The sequence below is a fragment of the Thunnus thynnus genome, chromosome 4 (assembly GCF_963924715.1).
Source record: "Thunnus thynnus chromosome 4, fThuThy2.1, whole genome shotgun sequence".
Classification (NCBI taxonomy): Eukaryota; Metazoa; Chordata; class Actinopteri; order Scombriformes; family Scombridae; genus Thunnus; species Thunnus thynnus.
The window spans coordinates 10,579,621-10,601,152 of record NC_089520.1 but is presented as its reverse complement, the minus strand read 5'-3'; the positions used below and the strand labels follow the sequence as shown (position 1 = coordinate 10,601,152).

The window sequence follows — 21,532 nt, the reverse complement described above, 5'->3', positions numbered from 1 at the left end:
GGTGTTTCTAGGCCAAACATCCTAGTGTAACCTCTCTTGTACCATAAATCTCCATTTACCCTTAATGACTGAAGTGGATTTAACAGAAGAGATCAGAGTTGAAAAATCTGTTTAACCTTCGTCCTCCCCCCCCTCAGCTACAATCTCCTCTCAGTGATCAAACTGGAATTAAAAGGTAGATCAACAAGGCTCTCAGCTGGAAAGAACATGTGGTCGTATATCGTTGTCTACATATAGGCATGTGTTGCAGCTATGAGTGATATTCTGTGTTGGAGCTAAGAATAGGCACCTTGTGTTTACCTCAACCACTGTGAGTTTTGAGTTTATCCAAAGGGCTTTGAGGCTTTATCCAGTCAGGAAGGTGCTACAGAGTAAACCAGTGTCACACAATCTGAAAAGAATCCACTTCTACCCAGAGGAATACATTTTGATTAGAATGGTGATGGTTTTAACACTAATGACCATCATTATTTTGGTAATTCGCCTTTTATATCCCTTGTATGTGACATGTGGCTTGTATTCTATAGTATGACTTAATTGTATCTCCTTTATATAAAATTACCCCACAAGAAAACAGCATTGTACTTTGAAATTATGTAAAATTTCTGTTGAATCCTGCAGAAAGGAATCCATGATATGATAATAACAACTCAGTGTCAACTTTGTGCTGCTACATGTCACTTGCATTGATTTCCTTTTACACATAAACCCTTCAGAGAGAGCACCACCATGTTTTTATTGACCGTTCCTGCCTCTGCCTCTGTTGTTGCAGGTAAAGTATTGAACACGGACCTGCGCCACTACCTCAGTCTGCAGTTTCAGAAGGGCTCGCTGGACCACAAACTCCAACAGATCATACGGGACAACCTCTACCTACGCACCATTCCCTGTAGGTACACCACGCAGGATGGCATACGTAACATCTCATTCACTGCACTCAAAAGCACCTGCAAGCACAAAGCGAACCAGGAATGTACAATATAACCTACTTTCAATGCATATATGCTTTTATCTGAAGCACGTTACAGGAACAATGAGGATGTTCTGTATGCGTCACCCAGCTGGAACCCACTAGAAGGCCTAATGTGTTACCTCTCTACACAGAACCGTATACACACACACACTGCATTCAAGCATTGTCATCCTCTCACAGCTATCTGTCACACACTCACACACACACACATACACACACACACACACACACACACACACACATACACTTTAATGTAACCATAGCAACCTCACCAAGGACATCTCTCTAATCCCCATGCAACTTATTTACTTCTGCACCGTATCATCACAGTGATCAAAGTCATATTCTTTCCATAAATAACCCTGCCTTTTCCCTCTGCTGCTCTGCTTTCCCTTGCTGACATTCTGCTCAGCGGGGTCGTCACCAACTGTTATTCTTTGCTGAAATCAGTAACGGAGTGGTAAATAAAACGTCGGTACAGTAGGCTGCCAACATGCACTGCAATGAACAGCAGCCGTTTACATTTTCAGACTAATGGTAATTCATACATAATGAGAATGCATATTGATTGCCACATTTTCTCAAATATTAATATTGCAAAAGAGCTGTTGATCTCAAGGTCTTTAATTACCGCTTAAAATAGCACCGTACATCATTGTATAGAGTGGAGATGTTTCATGAATCACCAGTATTTTGTCGGGCAAAAACCTTGTATGTGTGAAATTTCACTTTCCAGGAGCACAGGAAATAAAAGCAGCACATTTTTAGCTTGATGGCCTTGTATTTTTTTTTTTTTTTAGATTATTCAAAGGGTTTCATAAGCTTGAATGTTGTAATCCTTTAAGTGAAAGCCTTACAATTACCAAAATTAGAGCGACAAGGCTGTTAGTACAGCAAAGGTGCAAATTAATATCCTGATTATGGTTTGTGTGGGTTGCAGTAATGTAGGTTATTTGCCACAGTGGTGCAAATGCCTTCAAATTTAGAAATACAGATTTATTTTCATGAAAAGGCTTTTATTCATATAAAATACATCTGACTGCTGCTACTATAATTTACACACTGGATTTCCATTTATATACAAAGATGATTATCAACTTAAGACGAAAAATTCTATTTCACTTACTATAAAGGAGGAAAAGCGAACTAAATTCATGTGGTTTCCTCTGTAGTGATGCTTCTTGATGTTTAACAAGAAAAAAGACAGCATTTTTAAAGCACTAGATGACATATGGAATTGAAATTGTAGGAACAGAAGACGTGACTATGACACAGCATCTGTAATTCTGAAACTGCAATGATGTTCAGGCAGATATATTGGCCTAAATATTTACCACGTCTTGTTGAAGACTGACTCTGCTCAGAGGAGCACCATAATTGAGTGTAGTCAAGGTTTTAGTCACATGCAGAGCGACTGTTCCTGAGGCGATGACAGACTCTTAGGCACAGCACTGTCACAAACAAGCAGCATCTCTTCTCTCTAACCCCAAGGGGCTGGAAGTTGCTCTGTCTTGTTCAGAGAGGACTTGCATGCACAAGTGTGAAATTTTTCAGGAAGTAAGCTGCTTACCTTTCATGTATATTTAATTTCTTGGTTTTCATTTTTCGTCTTGGAGGGGCAGAAATATCTTTCCCACCACCACCACCACTTCTTTTTTTTTTTCCTTTGCTTTTTCCCCTCTTTCTTTGTTTCATTGTCTATTTCTGTCATCTTGTCTTTTCCTCCTTTCACTCAGTCTCCCTCTTTCTTTCATATACCTGAAAATCTGAGTGTTTCCTAGGTGGTTACATTCCACTTGAATTGTTATTGAATTTATCTTTTTTAAACCTCAGTTGCACTTGGGAGCATCTCAGGTCAGTAACAGTGGATGGAGAGAAGATGATAGAAGATGATATACAGTTTTATAAAACTCATGACATCAGTGACTCCTCTCAACTTGTCATTCTCGTCTACTCTTTCCTCCACAGACACACATACAGACATGCACACTCGCACTGCTTCCTGTCGCCCACGTTCAACTGTACATACGCCCTGATCTTAAATACCACAGCGAACACGGCTTTCTTTTTTTTTTCATGTACAATAGTGGCGGTCATTGAGGTTTTGCCCGTCGCCACCATTCATCATCAGCAACCAGTGGGCTCGCTGCACGAGTCTGACTCTCTAATCCCCTGCTTGAATTACTGTCTTAATGAGCAGGAGACCAGGACTCGCACAGTGACGACACCTCCATCATTCACTTGCTCGCTTTTCAGTCTCTCATCCCTCAACCTCTCTCTTTCACTTTCCCTTTTTCTCTGTTTCAATTACCCTTGCCTGTCTTTTTTTTTTTTTTTTTTAACTCTGTTTACTCAGTTTTCCTTTCTTTTTGCAGCTTTCTTCATATTTACAGGTGGATTTTCCTTACATGATCAATATAAACACGCAAAAAGTTTGAATAAGAAAAACATTTGAAGTATTGTTTTTAACTGGGTTGACCACTATAATAACCACTAAACAAAACACATGGAGTAATCGCATAAATATGCAATTCTGTTGTATTGTTTAAATAAAAAATCGAATCTACAACCTAATGTTTGCACATTCCAATATAAGGTAAATTGGTAGAGGAAGGTCTGTATATAGACTTCACTTGATTCAAAGCAAATGTGGGTTCCAGACTGAGCCCTACAGTACCATTAGCATATAACTATAAGTTATCTAAACATCAGCTCCATTTGGGAGCATTAACTCACTGTGCAGGTGCTTTTCTTCAAGAATTGTGAATTACGAAAACCCAAAAGAATGCAATCGACATGTATTTCCATTTTGTACATGTACAGTAATTTACTGTAATGTTACTTCTGCAGACAACTGACCAAAATGACATTAACCACAGTGGCCCACCGTGCAATGCAGCCACAAAACAAGCTGCGTTTGCTCTCACTACACTCACTTTAGAAGCTTCAACTTCTGAATGTGCTGCACAGGCGTGAATCTTTCATCTCCTCTTGATGTTGTACACTGAAACTTGAGAAGTAATTTTCTCATTGTGGGAAATCGATACTATTGGAGTATAAGTATAGAAGGCAGGTTGAGAGAGTAGTGATTTGCCACAAAATTACAAATGACAACAAAAAACAATTTCTTGAACATGTTGAACATTCAAGAAATGTATTTATCATCACAAATTGATGATAAATAAGCATATTTGAGGGTGGATTTATACCCAAAATGTGTGTGACAATCATGCAGACAGCAAGAGGATTAGCAGGGGCGGTTTGTGTCACTGTGCCAATGGTCCACTTTACTTAACTACCAGTCATGCTGCTGGACTCTCATATGACTGTAGCTGATCTATGCTGTCCTGTTTGTGTGGCACACCAACACCACAGGGTCATTTCTGCCGGGCCATAATGAAAGTATTTGTTTCTGCTTTTAGTCCAGTTACGAAACCCCAAACAGGAAACTTCAAATTAAAAAAAAAAAAGGAAGAAAGGCAGTGAGAGTGGTCTGTAAATGAGGGATAGGAGAAAAAACTGAGGAGCAGAGAGACAAAGAGAGCAAGGTCTGTTACTGTCTTTGTGCGGTAAATCCCTGAGTCTCCTTCACTGGGTCTTGGGATGGGCTCCATCTCATTTGGTCTCTTACAAAAACGCTGGAGGAGGTTCTCAAGAGCTCTGGAGAGGACAAAAGGAGGAGGATTTTTCTAAGAGGACAGAGAGCTCAGGGTCACACGCAGTCCCTTGACTCCCAGCTGAGATCAGAGATGAGCAGAAAGAGTTTGATCTCACACAAACTCTCATTCTCACTCATGCGCACACAATGCACTGGCGTAGGTACACATGCACGGAAATGCAGGGACAAATTGGAACAAATCAGGGACACATACAGTTGTACTCTCTGACCTTTCTGCCTACTTAGACAGATTCTGCAACTATTTCAGGAGCTGATTCCTTTTTCTCCTACTCCTTAGGCTCCTTCTCCTTCTTCTCCTCCTCAGTTGAATATTATTGTATATATTTTTGATGCATAAGTTGTTTTGTATTTCTTGTTAAATGTTAATAGCTGTGCCTTAATTTACAACACGACAACAGAGCAGTAAGTGGGGTGACAGAGCTTGCCTCAGAGTCTTTTCTTAAAAGCGAAACACTCCACAAAAGGACCAAAAGACTTTTGCCTTTGTAATGATCCTCTTTCCTCTCTCGTTCTGTTTCTTTCTCGCCATTTCAACAGCAAAGCCCAAAGCAATCTTTTTTGAAGTACCAACATAAAACTATGCACGAAATCAGCATGTTAAATTTATGGCCTGCCATTTCTGACTGACTACCTCTGATGTTCCAGTCGTGACATCCTCTCACACCAGACAGTTAAAAGAATAGGTCTCAGCAGTGCACAGATGTAAGACCTTGCAAAACTAAGGTGACAATTTATTTCAGTCCAGGACAGACAGACACGTACAGATACACGGCTATAATTACTGTCCAAATACATTCCCTGTTTTATTAAACACTTTGTATGACTTTGTACGCTGGCAGAAAGTCTTTTTTTCTTCAATTAAAGCTTCTCTACTTCCACACTCTTCTCTTGACTGGTTTAATTACCTTCAGTGTAATGACTGCACCTTTTTCAACATACACTGAGCGTTTTGTGACCAGCCCCCAACTCTCTATTTGAAGGCATAAAAATATTGTCAGCGCTTGTGTTGAAAAAAGAGCTACAATATGACAGGACATTACAAAGTTCTCCTTTTAAAAGATTTGCTGCTCTCGCTCGGATGCATCCTCAAACATCAGCAGGCTCTCATTATATTCTCGGTGACTGATCCCCGATAGGATGCTTATGGTATATATCGGTGTGACATGCTGGACGATGGCTCAGGGAGATACTTGGCAGGTACATAACTATGGCTCAAGTAATTGGGCTACAGGGGACATGTCTGAGGGACCAATGCCAGCACCGGAAGGCAGGAAGGCAGGAGTTGGTAATGAGAGGAGGCAGAGACTGGCATTCTCACACATGATGCAATGAGGAGGAACTAAGAACTGGTAATGCAAGAGATTGCTGGAGGGGATTGAACAAAATGATGGGCAGGCAGCAGAAAGCAGCCCCTCAGCCTTTCAAATAATCTGAACTCGTTTTATTCCAAATTTAATAAACAGGACTTCAGTGATGAGTGTGAGGCTGTCTGCACTGGAATGACCCAATGCCCTGTGATCGTACAGGAAAGGGAGGTCATCTCTGTGTTTCAAAGGATCAAATCCCACAAGGCTCCCGGCTCAGATTGACTCAGGAGGACTGTTCTAAGGGAATGTGTGGCTCGATTGGGACTTATTTTAAACCCAACTGTTACAAATATTCCTCAACTCGAACTTTGTCCCCCACGCCTGGAGGACAACGACCATAATCCCTTTACCTTTACCAAAAACACCTCATGCCAAATCTCTTACTGACTTCAGACCCATCGCTCTCACACCTCTACTTAGCAAACGTATAGAGCATCTACTGTATAAAGAACTCTCATTTCAAACAGCTGAGTGTATGTATCCTGTGCAATGTACCTACTGAACTAATCAAGATGTTGAAGATGCTACACTCACTCTCCTGGATAAAGTCCACTGTCATCTAGACAAAGTCAACACTCATGTATGTATTCTTTTTATGGACTTTTCCTCTGCTTTTAATACAGTCCAGCCCACATCCTCTTAAAGCACCTGTGTGACCTGAACCTCAGCAGCAGTCTGGTCAGGGAATTCCTGAGAACAATCCTGGTGTTGTTGATGCATGTCCGCATCAACAACACCCTTTCTGAGTGCCTTGTCCTTAACACAGGACTCCCTGAGAGATGTGTACTATCTCTCCTGCTATTCTCAATTTACACAAATGAAGTTCAGTGTGACAGCAGTGAACTCTCCCTTATCAAATATGCGGATGATATGGTCCTGGTCACCTGCCAGCAGGATAACAACAGCGCCTCCTTCTGCCAGTACATCAACAGCCTTGCCTCCTGGTTTGACGACAGCTTCTTAGACCTTAATGTCACCAAGACCAAGGAGCTGTGTCAAGGAGGCAATAGGAGAGTACGCAGCACAGGTCCTACCTACAAGCCAATCCATATGAAGGTCCAGGAAGTGGAGCAGGTCACCCACTTCAAATATCTGAGAACAGTAATAGACAATAAATTCACCTTTCGGGACAATGTCGACTGCCTCTACAAGAAAGCAAGACAATGCATTCGCTCTTCTCAGGAAACTGAGGAGCTTTAACACCAGCCAGCACACCCTGTCCATGGTCTACAAATCCCTAACTGAGAGTGTTCTCACATTTAACATTGTCTCATGGTATGGAAACCTCTCAGTCAAACAAAAGAAGAAACTGACACAGGTGGTCAACCAAAAAGGCAATCCAGATCTATAATGATCCCACCCATCCTCTACATTCACCATTGCAGTTGCTGCCATCAGGCCGCAGACTGAAAATCCCAATGGCCAGGCAGAATGGTTACAAGAAATCCTTTATTCCATCAGCTGTGACCATCCTCAGTAAGAGCCTGTTTAAATAGGTCCCTTGGAAATCCCCCCCACCCCACCCCACACAGACACACATGCACACTTTTAACCTCTTCCCTTATTGTTAAGTACTGCTCTGTTTTATACATTGTTGTGATGGTAATGACGGCCTTACATGCCAGTAGAAGAGCAATTCACTCATCACTTGTATTATGGCCGCTCGCCACTGAGTCACTTTAAGATTCCTTAATGTATAATTATTGTGTATAGCTGTGTATGATGTGCATTGTCTTGTATACCAGTGCCAAAGACGAATTACAATTTTATGTAAATTCAATGGACAATAAAGTAATCTGAATCTGAGTCTGAATCTGAATGTTTGCTAACAGAAACTGTGGTATCAAGGCACACTAAAGAAAGAAACGTCTCTGATGGCTTTTTCTCTTTCAAACGATGTTTTTACTTTTCTGCTCGGGTGCTCTGGAGCTGTCACAGTCCAATTAGTGACAAAATATGAGAGTGGAAAAACAAAAGGAAATGGCAACATCAAGTTACTTAACAGGCCATTGGGCCACCACAATCTGCAGTCGTTCTCTGCTAATTGGCACAGACTCTACAAGTGTCAAGAAATCTACTGAGGAGATAGAACAACATATTTCAATGATTATATCATAGCTGTACCAGAATATGATATTTAAGGTGTTGATCCAATGCAACCTTGCCATCAAAGAGATCATAAGATGTCCGTAATTTATAAAACTCAATACACAACACACTGCTGTTTGTTTTCTTCCATTTCTTCCACGTGCTGATACACACAGGTACACCGAGGGTCAAACTGCTTGAACGTGTGAGTATTTAGTCATTAAATGCTGATCCTGATACATAGTCTGCTTCTGACTCACTCACAGAAAGTCATTCCTGGCCTTAGTTGATAATCCTTTCTCTGTTGAGTTTGTATCATCTCTGTTTTCATCTCTTTCTGTTTCCAGTGCAGGGCTCCTCAGGGTGCTCTGATTTTCTCTGACATTGACGTCAGGTTCATTTAAAATTGCCTGTTTGTCTGAATGTAAATGACCGTTTATGTTAGCCCCTATGATTGACTGGTGACTGGGCGGATTGTTTCCCAGCCTTCCTCATACACTCGCCCAACTGTCCTCCCCATGACCCTGAAAAGGATTCACCGAATGGATGAATGAATTTGCTCCACAACCGTGGGTGACAGTAAATTTAGGTGACAGAGATTGGCATGGAATGTGACACTGATGACCGGTTGACTTTGTGTTTTGTTCTGCCTCTCATGCAATAAATAACTGTTGTCCTGACTACTGCTCAGCTGTGGTTATTTCTGTGGAGTTTACAAGTATGGTGACACACAACCTAATTAGCCTTGAGTGCAATGGTGGCACAGTCCTAATTATTTATTCATGGAATATGGTTTACATAATCCTCATGCTAATGTAATCATTTGGTGTCCATTTGTGCTTTGTGGATATCCATCCTGGAAGAAAATAAACTCCCCTCAGTATTGAAATAGACTGTGGCTTCACCACAGGAGCAAAGACTGCTCTCCTCTGTGTCATTTGCATTGATGCTGCCCTCTGTGGGACCGAATGCATCTAAACCACACCAGGAGGCTACTCAACCCAGGCTTCCATCATATTTCATATCCCTAATTTACTCAGCTGTTGCCTTCATTTCAGCTGCAGCCAGTACATACATCAAGATCTTCCCAATAATAACTTGTTAGCAGAAGCCACAGTTACTCATAGAGGATTAAATGAATTATGCCTCTCAGTGCTCCACAGGCCTTCATCAATTATCCATCTTTCACAGGAGGGCACCAAGTTGGATTTTTGTTCCAAAATAAGATATCCACCCTTCTGAACAATGTGCAGTCTTACACAGAGGGAGATAACAAAAACACTTACAAACTAGATGCTCTGTGTTTTATGAATCATGAATGGGGAAATTTCAGTGAAACGTTTTTGTTTAAAATGAAATAAAGCTCTTTTATTTACAAGTTGATCATTATCTTATACACTTGCTATCCTGTAAGACAAAAAAAACATGTCTCATGAATAACTAGAGCTAAATCCAGCAAAATTTGCTTTTGGAACTACAGCTTTTCAGGTTAATATTTCAGTTTTTGAATTCAGTTCAAGACCTGTCAGCTGAGAAAAATCTTCAAAGTCTTGTGTGTGTTCATAATGTCATTAACCTAAAAATGGATTGTTTCCTTAGATTCTCAGAAGTTGATGTCTTGGAGATATCTCAACCCAACAGCAACATTTTCCCCCTCCTGTCTTTTCAAAACATTTCTGCACCGTGTCTTATCTAGAAGTTTGTTCAAGCATTTTTCTTTTCTGTTTGTTTTTTCAGGCACCACACGGCTTCCTCGAGAGGGGGAGGTACCAGGCGTGGACTACAACTTCATCAGTGTTGGAGACTTTCGGATCCTTGAGGAAAGTGGACTTCTTCTGGAGAGTGGGACCTATGATGGTAGGTATCATCACAGTGTCAAAGTTATTCTGTGTGTGTTTTCTGGGTGTGTGTCTGCATGCATTTACATACATGACTCACAGTGACAGCACACTATAATGGAGTGAGTGTATGCTCGATATTCTCATTCATTGTGACTTACAGCTGGCCTTAGTGAAATGTGACAAGCAGGACGAAACGTATTGATTAGTGAAACATGACTAAAGACTGGTTGGAAGTGACAGTCAGATTAGCAGCGATACTCCGAACCCTCAAGTTTCCCCACAGTGTGTGTAGAGTGGGCCACTTATGGATTAACTACTCAGACTTTAGATTTAAATACAACTGCAAATTACTGTAGAAATCTGGACAAGGGTATAAGTTTTCTTGTCAGCAGGGATTAAAATAAAAAATTCCTTTTGCCAGACAGGAAATGTTATACCTGCCAGCTTTTTAAAATAACAAAAACCCAGCATATGATGGTAAGTGTGGTAAGCAGGTGCAAACATCTTATTCTGTTGCAGACATGCAAACACTCAGTGGGATAAACTGTGAATTACAGGACTATAGATACAATTGCGGACACCAAGGCCAAATCCTTGGTATTGTTTTTGAGACTGTGGAGGTTTGAATGCCTTGAGGGAAAAAAAATACATTTTACAAATGCAAACAAATTATACTTTTTCCACTCGATATCATTAAATTTGGCTGGTTTTGGCAATAAAATAGAAACACAGTTAGTAGTTTTCACCAGAAATAATAATTCTGGCAGTGTGTAAAAGGCTTTGAAACAGCCTTCAGAGAGATTAATAAATATATGAATTTAACAAACTTTTTCAAGGTGGGTAGTCCAAAATTTCAAAGGAGTGTGAGGTTGTGCCGGGGGAATTTGGACTCTAAAATCCGGGTTTCAAATTTTGTTTGAATCAGGCCAAGGAAGACTTTTTGATACAATTACGAAGTGAGAGAAGCTGCTGGTTCCAGAAGTGTTTTTCCTAATTCTGTATTTCATTTTAGATGAAAATGATGAAATGATATCCTCAATGTTGAGAATGTCCTTCCAAGAAAAACAAAGGATCAATGGTTCAAGCAAGTCCTCCAAAACAACATATATTTACATTCAAGTGTGACTGCAGCAAAGGAGGAAATCAAGTGATGTTAATATATAGCGATAATGTACATAAAGTGAGGAGGTAGATGTAGCCTACAGTACAGGTCAACAAAACATCAGGCAAAAACGGGATTGCTGTGCATTTCCAGTCACCCGCTTAATGTAGCGATCCTATGGGTTTATGTAATAGCCATTAGTTTTAATTATCTCAACTCAACTACAGTATAACACCCATGTCTTCACAGCTGCCAGTGCTATGCAGTCAAGAAGTCAGTCAGATGCATGAATTACAGCCGTAATGAATTAAAAACTTTCTGTTTTTGAATTTGCTAAATTATTCCAAAATTGACCCAGATTACAAAAATAAACCAATTGCAAATTGTATTGTCAGTTTTCTCAACATCGCAATCTTTAGTTTTTCAGCAGCAGTTAGCAGTGCATGTCAAAGAATTTTAACTTCAGAGATTGGATGCGTCTTGCTGAAATGTATCTTGGGAGTCGTAATTAAATAGGCTTGTACCTTCAACTTTTTATCAAAGGACGGGAGCGTTGCATGCTTACTCAAGCCGTAGAAGTTCTCCAACTGTGAGTCAGGTAACATTGTCTAATGGAAGACAAATTGGACTTTTACCTAAGGAACCAGAGACAACAAAAATTGCTTCTCCCACTTTCATCCTGTCTGTCACCCCATCATTCTTGTCACTTTAAACTGTAACTACAGTGTATCAGGAGGGCAAAATTTCATACAGGTAGCAATATGTTGAGCTGTAGAGCTCTTAAATGAACATTCTCTAAAATATAAATGTGCAATATAAAAGTTCTACCAACTGCATCTGCACAGTCAGGCTGTCTGCGTGTGTTTATGTATAAATGAGTGTGTATGTTCATGCTCAGATGCTTTTCTAAATACACATTCATGTCATGCAAGCATCAGTTTGTTTTGTCTATGCTCGCGATGTGCTCCCCTCTGTGTGTTTACATGACCCTCTTTGTCCAGTCTTGCCAACATACAGCATATATTCACGCAACAGTGTGTGAGCATGCAAGCAGCTGTAGCACCTAATGGTGACCTTATGTAAACCAGTCAACCTGCTGATCCCACCGGCTGGCTGCACAGTCACACATCAGGAGGTCCCACTTGTGTTCTTACTCTCGAGTCATGCTTTATTCATGGGATAAACCAGCCTCCACTTTTTCCCTCTCTCACAGATACAACCAGTGAGCTTTGGCTCATCAGCAGCATTTAAACTTGAACTTGAACTTGTAAAGCTATGTAAAGGACTCCTCCACCCTTATCTCATCTTGAAAAACTGCTCGTAAATGTTCATGTGACAGCACCTGGCTGCACTAAGCGTGTCAGTGGCGACTGATAGTTCACCGCAAGTAGACAAGCAGTGATGTTCTTTTCAGTAAGAAGTTTACACAACGAGGGAAATTTCAGCTTTGCAAACGGCTGAATGGCCAAGTATTTACCATTTCTAACACCTTATACTACAATGGAGCATAAGCACTTGCCCTGCATTCAGAGGTCTTGGAAAGTCAGACCGTCGCAGTGTATTTGTGTCATGAAGGGATTGGAATGGAGGATTTCTCTCACATTGCGCAATGATTATGGCAATAACATGATAATCTTCCCGCTCTCTTTAAGCTCATTCTTTCTTTCTGCAAATCCTGGCTGCTGTGAAATGGGAGAGGATTTTTCTAAATATTTGAGGGGCAACCTCTGGTCGCGTGAATGGACCTTCTGTGCACCATTCTCTCATTCCCATTCAGCTGCGTCTCACACTTCCTATATGATGAAGAATTAAAAGATAAAGTCAAATCCTCATCCAAGAGAGAAAGCGCCTTAAGGCTGAGAGCAGCTTCCTCTGAGTGTGCACAAGTGTGTTTCTGCTTATGTGTATTTGTTGAGGTTTGTGTGCGCACATCCAGAGATGGTGGAGTGCATATTTCGATGATCTGGACCTGTTGAGGCAGGTTCTTCCAACAGTCTCTGATCCCAGTGATAAGGTGTCTGCCCCCCCACCCCTCATCCTTATAGCATGGTGGCAGCAATGACATTAAACACACACACACACAAGTACACACTCACACAAGCACACAGAGCAAATCTTGCCCTTCCTTGTGTCGGAATAGATCATCTAAGAACTCGAAGATCAGGTTTCAGGAGCTGCCAAGTCGCCCACGAGCTGTCCTTCATCTGTGAACTGAAGCCAGGCGGGATTTACACCTTTATAGAGAGGTTGACTATGGGTAGAGAGGGAGAGATGGAGAGCAAACTGAGGAAGTGCATATAACAGAGAGAAAGAGAGAGATGATATACAGTAGAGGCGTGCTGAGCTCCCAATGGAAACCCACTTTGCAGTGGAAGCTGGACTGCCTTGGCTGTGCATAGATGTGTGGATTAGCTAAAAGTTGGAAGGTTTCAGTATACTATCCCTGAGAGAGGACTAAACACTCTGATAGTAGTTGCCCCCTCCTCCTTCCTTCCTGTAAAGCCCAGTCAGCACAAGCTCTGTACGGCTACTGTGGCAGAGAGTGTTGATCTCTCAGCAGCACAGTGAACTCAAAGAGGAGCTGGAAGTAATCGGATCGAGGAACGGGATTTAGTCCATTTAGTTGTACTTGAAGTGCAGCCTCTTTTTTTCTCTGAAAAGAGGAAAATAAACAAGGTCAGACATCCTCTTGTATAGGTTAGATGAGTTGCATTCCTTCTGTGAAGATCTTTTGCGTTACCTTCAGTTTATAAGTGTACAGTAAGTGAACTGTGCTCAAGGTACTGAGCTAATGGGATTCTTAGCTAATCATAATGGTCTCACTAATAGTCCCAATTGACTTGCCTGAATGCTCATTATGTTAATGGTTCATGTATAACGGTTTTTCTCTACTACAAAATATTTTACAGGAGTCATTTAATGTGTTGTACACATAATTCCAACTTAAATACAAGCTCCTCCACTTTTTATCCATCCTGCTATCCAACGGGTAAATCTCCCACTCTGTCTAAAGTAAGGCTGATCAGAGGTTACAACACAGCACACATCCATTCCCATAGCCAGGGTAATACAGTTTCTGTGAGTCCTGCCTGCTCTATGATTTGTAGGGTACATGCTGGCGGCTCCATGTTGGTCTAGAGGGTCCCAGTTGTCTGCCAAGCAGACACATCAGCCATCTGCGCCAAGTGCTGAGAGCGAGTCTTTCTGGGATTTTGGTCCCTCCTCAGTCTCGGCGCCTCTTAGGTTCAGGTTAGGTCACAGAACAGAGCAGCCGGACAACAACTGAATAGTCCAGTGCAGTGAAGTGCAAGACTGGAGGGATAGTTGCCAGAAAAATGAACTCCGACACATGCTGAGGGTGTTGTTTTGGGTTTTTCTGACAAATGTCATCTGTAATCTGCTACCAGGAACACAAAATTCTGCCAAATAAAGATCCACTTCAAACCTGTTGTTGGAATCCCCATCGTGATGATAAGTAGTATTTTAACGAGGAAGTAAAACACACCTGGAGATCCAATTGGACATGAATGAGTATGCAAAATTCATGCATTGGTAGAAATATATGCTATACTGAGTGGCTGGTTGTGTGGCTGTGTGACTGTGTAAGTGTCAGTGTCTGTTCATGATCTTGGCAAGATAAAAGTCTGCTCATGACCTTGTGTAGCTTATGCATAGTGCCCTTGAGAACAGGAGCCTTTTCATTACCAGTAGCTGATTCCACCACCATGAAATTGCTTGCACGCAGTTTGAAAGGGGAGGCTCACTCTTTCTGGCTCATCAACCCTGTGACATGAGGATCACAAGTAACGTCGGACAAGCTCCCCTGCTCATCAGCTTATGAGGCTTCCCTCCATTTATAAAGGCAAATGGTACCACAAATCTTCTCTGACGCGCTGCATTCACACACCTCTATATCTGCGACACACATTTATCAGGGGCCAAGAGACATGTTTGTTAGTAATTAATCACGGAGGTAGCGTCTGGCTGATGAATGTCAGCGTGTGGCAGGAGACAGGCGGGGATTAGCCAGCAGACCCAATCTCTCCTTGCTATCGTTGTGCCACCCCTGTTAATGAAGCCATCTTTGACAAATGCGGATGAGTGTCGCTTAGTAAACAGAGAGTTGAGCAACAAGGGGGGAGGGGCAGGCTTTCATCCAGCCTCCTTCTCCTCCTCAACCTTCCCACTGCTTTGAGGAAGACGAGCATAGCTGCATTAACCCAGTTTGCTGTATATTGTAGTTGGCACGCCTGAGGAGATGAGGCCGGCCTCGAGATGGGCTCACTTATCAAAAAAGCTGTTGCGGTGTTACAGTATCGTGCTGTAAAGCTGCTGAAATGACTGTGATGTTTTCCTCCGAGCCCTCTGTTCTTCCTGGCATGCATGCGGTTGTCAGCTTTCCCTCTTTGTACCAAGCTATAAAAAGATCTGGAGTTGATAAATGTTGCTCTTACAGTACAGCATTTGTGATGTCTACATGTTCACAGTTAAGTACATCAAAGGTTGATAATACCATGGTCCCATATGCAGCTGGGTCCAAATGAAAATAAGATCAAGTTTATGGAGGCTAATTAAATTGCTGAAAATCCCTATTTCCCAGCGGTATCTCTCTCTATTCTTTAATTAATCTAATTATAAATCATGATTTAGCTGAGTAGGCTCAATCTGATGATTGCTTATTGTAAGAACCGAGTAAATATTTGACCTTAACAAATGGATTGCCAAAAAGTAATTTGATATTAATGCGTAAACATATCTGACAGAGCAGCATTTAGCAAACAAATAATCATTATAAATGGTAGGGATATAAATTAGTATGCACATTATTTATAATCCTAATGGAGGTTGAATAATTACTTATTCTATACCTAAATTGAGTTCCACATACTGCTCACCAACCATACATACTGTAGATGGATCACCTCATGTGCTAAATGAGCAAATAATTTACCAGAGTTTTGCACTCTCCCCCCTCTCTTTACGGAGCACTGTTATCCCACTGAATATTTATAATCCGTAACACAAGGTTTTTCTTCATTAGAAAAAAAAAGCAAGCTGAGAGATAGATAATTGCTGTATTCAATGATCAGTGTAATTAGTTGCTGGCAAATTCCAAGTGAAGTGATTTTAATGTTACATGAGTCATGACAGCCCTGTGGTGCAGTTATTGAAGGAAAACAAAGCAGGGGGTTAAGAGACGTGAAAATCATGCAGAGGAAGCAGACCTCTGAATCTTGTAAATAGTCAATCTTGACTGCTGGTGTGTGACATTTAGAGAATTATTTTTTGATTTAAATCAAGTGAATTTGGATGATGTTAGATACAGTGAATGATCTTCCTAACTGTGTCTCCTTCCTTCACATTACGTATAGATAGATATTGTACCATTTATGGCATACCTGTAGCTTTTTTTTTACATGTTGGACCACACTCCAGCTTCCTTTTTATATGGTTCCTTATCTGTTCATGATTATATTGTTTTAAAAGCAAGTCTCTGTCCCCTGCTCTCCCTCTTCTCTTCCTCTCTCTGTTCCTCCAATCCTTTTGCTTTGTAAGGTAACTACTATGGGACCCCGAAGCCTCCGGCGGAACCTAACCTGGTTCAGCCTGACCTGGTGGATCAGGTGCTGTTTGATGAAGACTATGGTGGCGAGGTCCCCAGGAAACGCACCACCTCAGTCAGTAAGATGGACAGGAAGGACAGCGCTGTCCCCGAGGAGGAGGACGATGATGAGAGGCCACCGCTGGTCAATGGATTGCCTGGTCAGTAAATGTCAAAGCACAGAATGTCACGTTAAATAACTTGATTTCTGCCATACTCTGTCCTTTGGTTGTGGAATTGCTACGTTGGGTCAGTGTCACTCTTAGGTTTCTTTCATAAGACTTAAAGACGTCGGCTTGTTGCAGATTGTACAGTTTGATGGACACAGTGGATGTTTGTGGACACTACAATACTATGCATATCTCAATCTGTCACATAAAACAGCATTAAAAGATCAAATGATATTTACACATTTTCTTCTTAATTAAATGCCATATGGGGGAGATACAGTATGTTACAGATATAAATCTAGCTATTGGTGAAAACTCTATAAGTCAGTTTCAAATATTTATTTGTGTTAAACAACTAATATGAAACTGAAGGGATTTGATCTGCAATGCTGTTTAAAGGACCAGGTAACTCAAATTAAAAAACATATTACTGAACTTACCTCTGCTACTATCCAGCAATGCAGATACTTTGGGCTGTATTTGTTCTGATAGCCATCTTTGTTTCTGATTTTTGCAAGTACCCCGGTACAATGGTGGTGCTCAAGGTAATGAGTCCAAAATGCAGGACCAGACATATGCACATTGACCCAAGGATAGTTTGATTAGATTTGTTGACTCAAACAGATCCAAATAAAGAGACAATAACAGCTCTGATTATTTTCTCAATGTCGCCAGTCGGATCTTGGATCCATCCTACCCAACCTGATTAGACTGAATATAATTTGAACCTGGCCTTGGTTGAGTTTGGCCTTGATTAGTTGGATTTACTTTACCCATGAAGACCTCTAGCTCACATTATAAAAATTATAAATATTCAACATTTCTTTCCAAAACCAGTTTCCCCAGATAATCCTCTGCCCTCTTTCACCACAGTTAAATTCCAAATTCTAGGTAAATAAAACAAAAAAAAATCTGCATGACTAGATACCACAAGAGGTAATAGTGAGGAAATGTTTTTTTTTATAATTTGGATGAACTGACTTTTTAATACTGATCTCTGAGCCACATTTAGTGACTGTACATGACTGATATGCAGTGTTACATTAAACACATTCAAATGTGATCATTATACCTTTGATAAACTTTCCACTTGCAATGTCGTTACTGTTAATTTAACAAAAGTTAACAAAGTGCAGGTCACCTTGAGAAAATCTCATACTGAGAGCAGGGCACTGTGTGTGTGATCAATCAGGACAACTCCTCAGCTCTCCGAGGAGCGAATCTGTCCTTAATGCTCACAAGGAGAACAACCGTGCAACAGAAATAGGTTACATACTGTGCACAATACCTGAGCTGTTACAGAAAGAGAATTGGGGTTAACATTGAGGCAAGTCCAAGCTGAAAATGTTTTGAGTTGTTTTTTTTTTTCTTTTTTTTTTTTCTTTTTTTTGACAGAATGAAACATTGTTTTGACAGTCATGGCTCAAACACTGCTTGCTCAGCTGTACAGATTCACAGAAATCCAAAGCCTGTTTACCCAACTGCTCTGTCATATTGAAATCAAACACAAAACGATGCCCAGACATCCAGGAGTTCTTTTTATGGAAAGAAACCAGTCATAAATGACTGCTCAGCTTCAGCCCACAGCTGTAGCAGAGAAGACCAGCCATAGATGGGCAGGGTTATGGTCGAATGAAAAAAGAGGTTAATGGAAAATGTGAGCTCTAAGTCTCTAAACTCTTGACTGCAGCTTCCCCCATCTTTCCTCAGACTGTCCTTATCATCCCTCCTCTACCCCTGCAGACGCTCCATAACCCATATGACTTGTATCATCAAGTGGGCTCTCACCCCACTGTGAACGGTGCCATGCCATTGGTCTGACAGCCCATTATTCTGAAACTCCAATAGTTTGAAGAAACTTCCCATTGGACCAAAAGTTATCCTGAAAACAAAAGCCCACTGCTCCGAACGCCTGTTGCTCCAAAAATACACACTCTCCCTGGAGTTTTTTGCCCTTAAAATCTTATTATATTTTGACGTGCAAACACCAAGGTACCATTTACAAAATGTTTGCTTTTTAGTGTATTTTGTGCATTTAGCACGTACTAACCCTAACCATAACCCAAAAAAACGACAGAGGTAGCGTCATCAGAACACCTAACCATAAATAATAGCAGTGTACCCCCTCAGACTGTGTATTTTTGGAGCAAAATGGAGCAATGGGCGTTTGTTTTTGGGATGACAGGCCATCGGACTAATGGGCAATGGGACATTTTTTGAACTATTAGGGTTTCGGAACAATGGGTCCTCAGACCAATGGGCTTTCCCCCGGTGAACCTTACTGATGACTTCAGCTCTCCTTCAGGCACTGCCCTCAAGCTGGTTCTCGAAGTGTTTGCATGGCTAGAGCACATAACGGCATCTTCAAACATGCCATCTGCATTTCCTCCACGTGTTTGTGTCTTTAAATATGTAGCACAAATGTTTATTTTTTGATCGGAGAGGGTATAGAAGAAAGTGTTTCAGATTCTTCAAATAACCAGCATGTTGATGCTGCTGTGGGGCTCTGTGATTGGATTTTTATCAATTTTTGACTCAGTCTAAAATTCAGGTGGAATGATCTTTAGGAAATACATCCCCCAGAAATGCTTTTTTGTGGTGTGCGTAACATCTTTTGGCATCATACTCTGTTGTGAGAAGGTTAGTTCCACATAAAAAGAAAGGGATGAAAAGCACTTGCGTTTCATCCCTTTATAACCATCTTCTGAGGGAAGGCATGAAGTGCTAAGTGAATTAGGATGGCCTTTGTTGTATGTTTCATGTGTATTGTAGAGCAGTTTCTCATTAAAAAGGAGTGTCTACCAATTCAGTAGAATATATGTGAAATGCAATATTATCATACAGAAACTGCCTTGGGGCTCAAATGGCCCTTTCTAATGTGAATCCCTGCCTCTATCGTTGCAACCCACAGGGAATGTACACATACACATAGGGAGAAGAATTAACAGTATGTGCACATGCAAATGCAAAACAGCCCTTTGGCAAACACACATACACCATCACTCACATGCAAATCCTGTGAACGACATATTCCCTCCCTCTGCTCCCTGCAGCAGGCAGGAAAGCAAGAGAGCAGAGGTACTTCTGTAGGCTAACCTTCTGCTCTGTCTGCTCTGTTTTCTCCTGGTTTTTCCCCCTTTCCTTGGCCTTCCACCCCTCTCTTTCCAGAGCACAAAGAGGGGGCAGACTGGAGGAAAGCGGTTCCCAGCTACACTCAGTCCAGCAGCACCATGGACTTCCGCACATGGAGCTCACTTCCCCGCGATGACAGCCTGGAGCCCCTGCCCCTTAACTGGGAGATGGCTTACACTGAGACCGGCATGGTTTACTTCATAGAGTAAGTTAAAGACACAACCCATGGGTCATGTGACCATTTAGAGCTGAAACAATTAGTACACTAACTAATTGATCATCACCAATTCAGCATTTTTAGCAATCAGTCAACTAATTTTAAGTGTTTTATCAGATAAAAATGCCAGATGTTTGAAGGTTCCGTCATCTTCCAATATGAAGATTTGCGGCTTTCTGTATCTTACACAATTATAAACTGAGTTCTTATGGATTTTAAACTGTCATTCAGACAGAATAAAAAATTGGGAGAGGACACCTTTGGGCTCAGAAAGAGCTTCTACCTTCAGGCCACAAGGATCCTGAACAAGGTCACTGCCTAAGGCCGTATTCAGACCAAATCAGGTGGTGCAGCGGAGGTTTGTGGAGATTTTGGCGTGTTTGTGCTCTAGAAATTAACCACTGTGAAACATTCAGAAAATTACATTTTATTGATCTGATTCACTGGCCTTCTCACTACCACTGCTCCCTCTCTTCATTCACTCTCTAGCTCACTCGACCACAACTGCTCTCTCTCTCTCTCTCTCTCTCATCTTTTTTAAAATGGGTCAGGAAGCCGACAGCAAAATCTAACTTTACTTTTAACGTTATCAAACGAAGAGATATGTCCTCCCCTCCTCCTAGTAACATCTTTGTACTCCCTAATGGCAGGGTTTTTTCTGCTCTGATCAGTCTGATCGCTGGCTGTGATTGGCCACCACAGTGTGACGTTGGGTTGCGATTCTCCAAAAGTTGACTCTGGATCAACTTTCTTTCCATATGCCAGTGCAACAGCGCTGCAGCCAAAACCCTGCAGCCTAAACACACAACCCCCATTCAAATGAATGGGAGGACTGGCGCTTTCACTGCACTGCCTGATTTGGTCCATCATACACATATATTTATTTAAATATACTTTACTTTACACAAATTGAAGGAACCGGCAGGATTACATTTCACTGTGATTGCACCTTATATGATTACATGTGACAAACTTGATTGATTGATTTGTCCTTATTCTCTGACATTTTATAAACAATAAAATGATTAATGTAAAAAAAATAATCAATAGATAAATTGACAATGAAAATAGTAATTACTTGCACCACATTTTGCACTTTTACTTCTAAATTAGCTTGCATGAACTGAAACTAGTGGTCTGCCTTGCAAACAGTAGAAGCGCGAACATGAAAAGACTTCAGTTGTACCCAAATTGCCCCTCAACCTCTACATTTACTCAGCTGATATCAAGAAACTAAGAAAACAAACAGAGAATCCCTTTGTTTTGAATGCAATTAATGTTTGGTTTGAGGCACGGAAATTTCAGGGTGAAATACATTCTTTCTCATGCTTTAGTCCCATATGGGGAAAGCAGAGTTTCAC

General features: G+C 41.2%; 1 protein-coding gene across 2 annotated transcripts in view; it reads left to right on the top strand.

Moving 5' to 3' along the window:
- The window catches only part of LOC137181142 (membrane-associated guanylate kinase, WW and PDZ domain-containing protein 3-like), a 127,447-nt gene that overhangs the window by 80,149 nt on the left and 25,766 nt on the right, over positions 1 to 21,532 (top strand). For both annotated transcript variants that reach the window (XM_067586565.1, XM_067586566.1), the window contains exons 2-5: positions 773 to 889; positions 9,845 to 9,964; positions 16,607 to 16,813; positions 19,991 to 20,159. In XM_067586565.1, the coding sequence (XP_067442666.1) occupies positions 773 to 889; positions 9,845 to 9,964; positions 16,607 to 16,813; positions 19,991 to 20,159 (613 nt within the window). The remainder of the gene's footprint in view (positions 1 to 772; positions 890 to 9,844; positions 9,965 to 16,606; positions 16,814 to 19,990; positions 20,160 to 21,532) is intronic.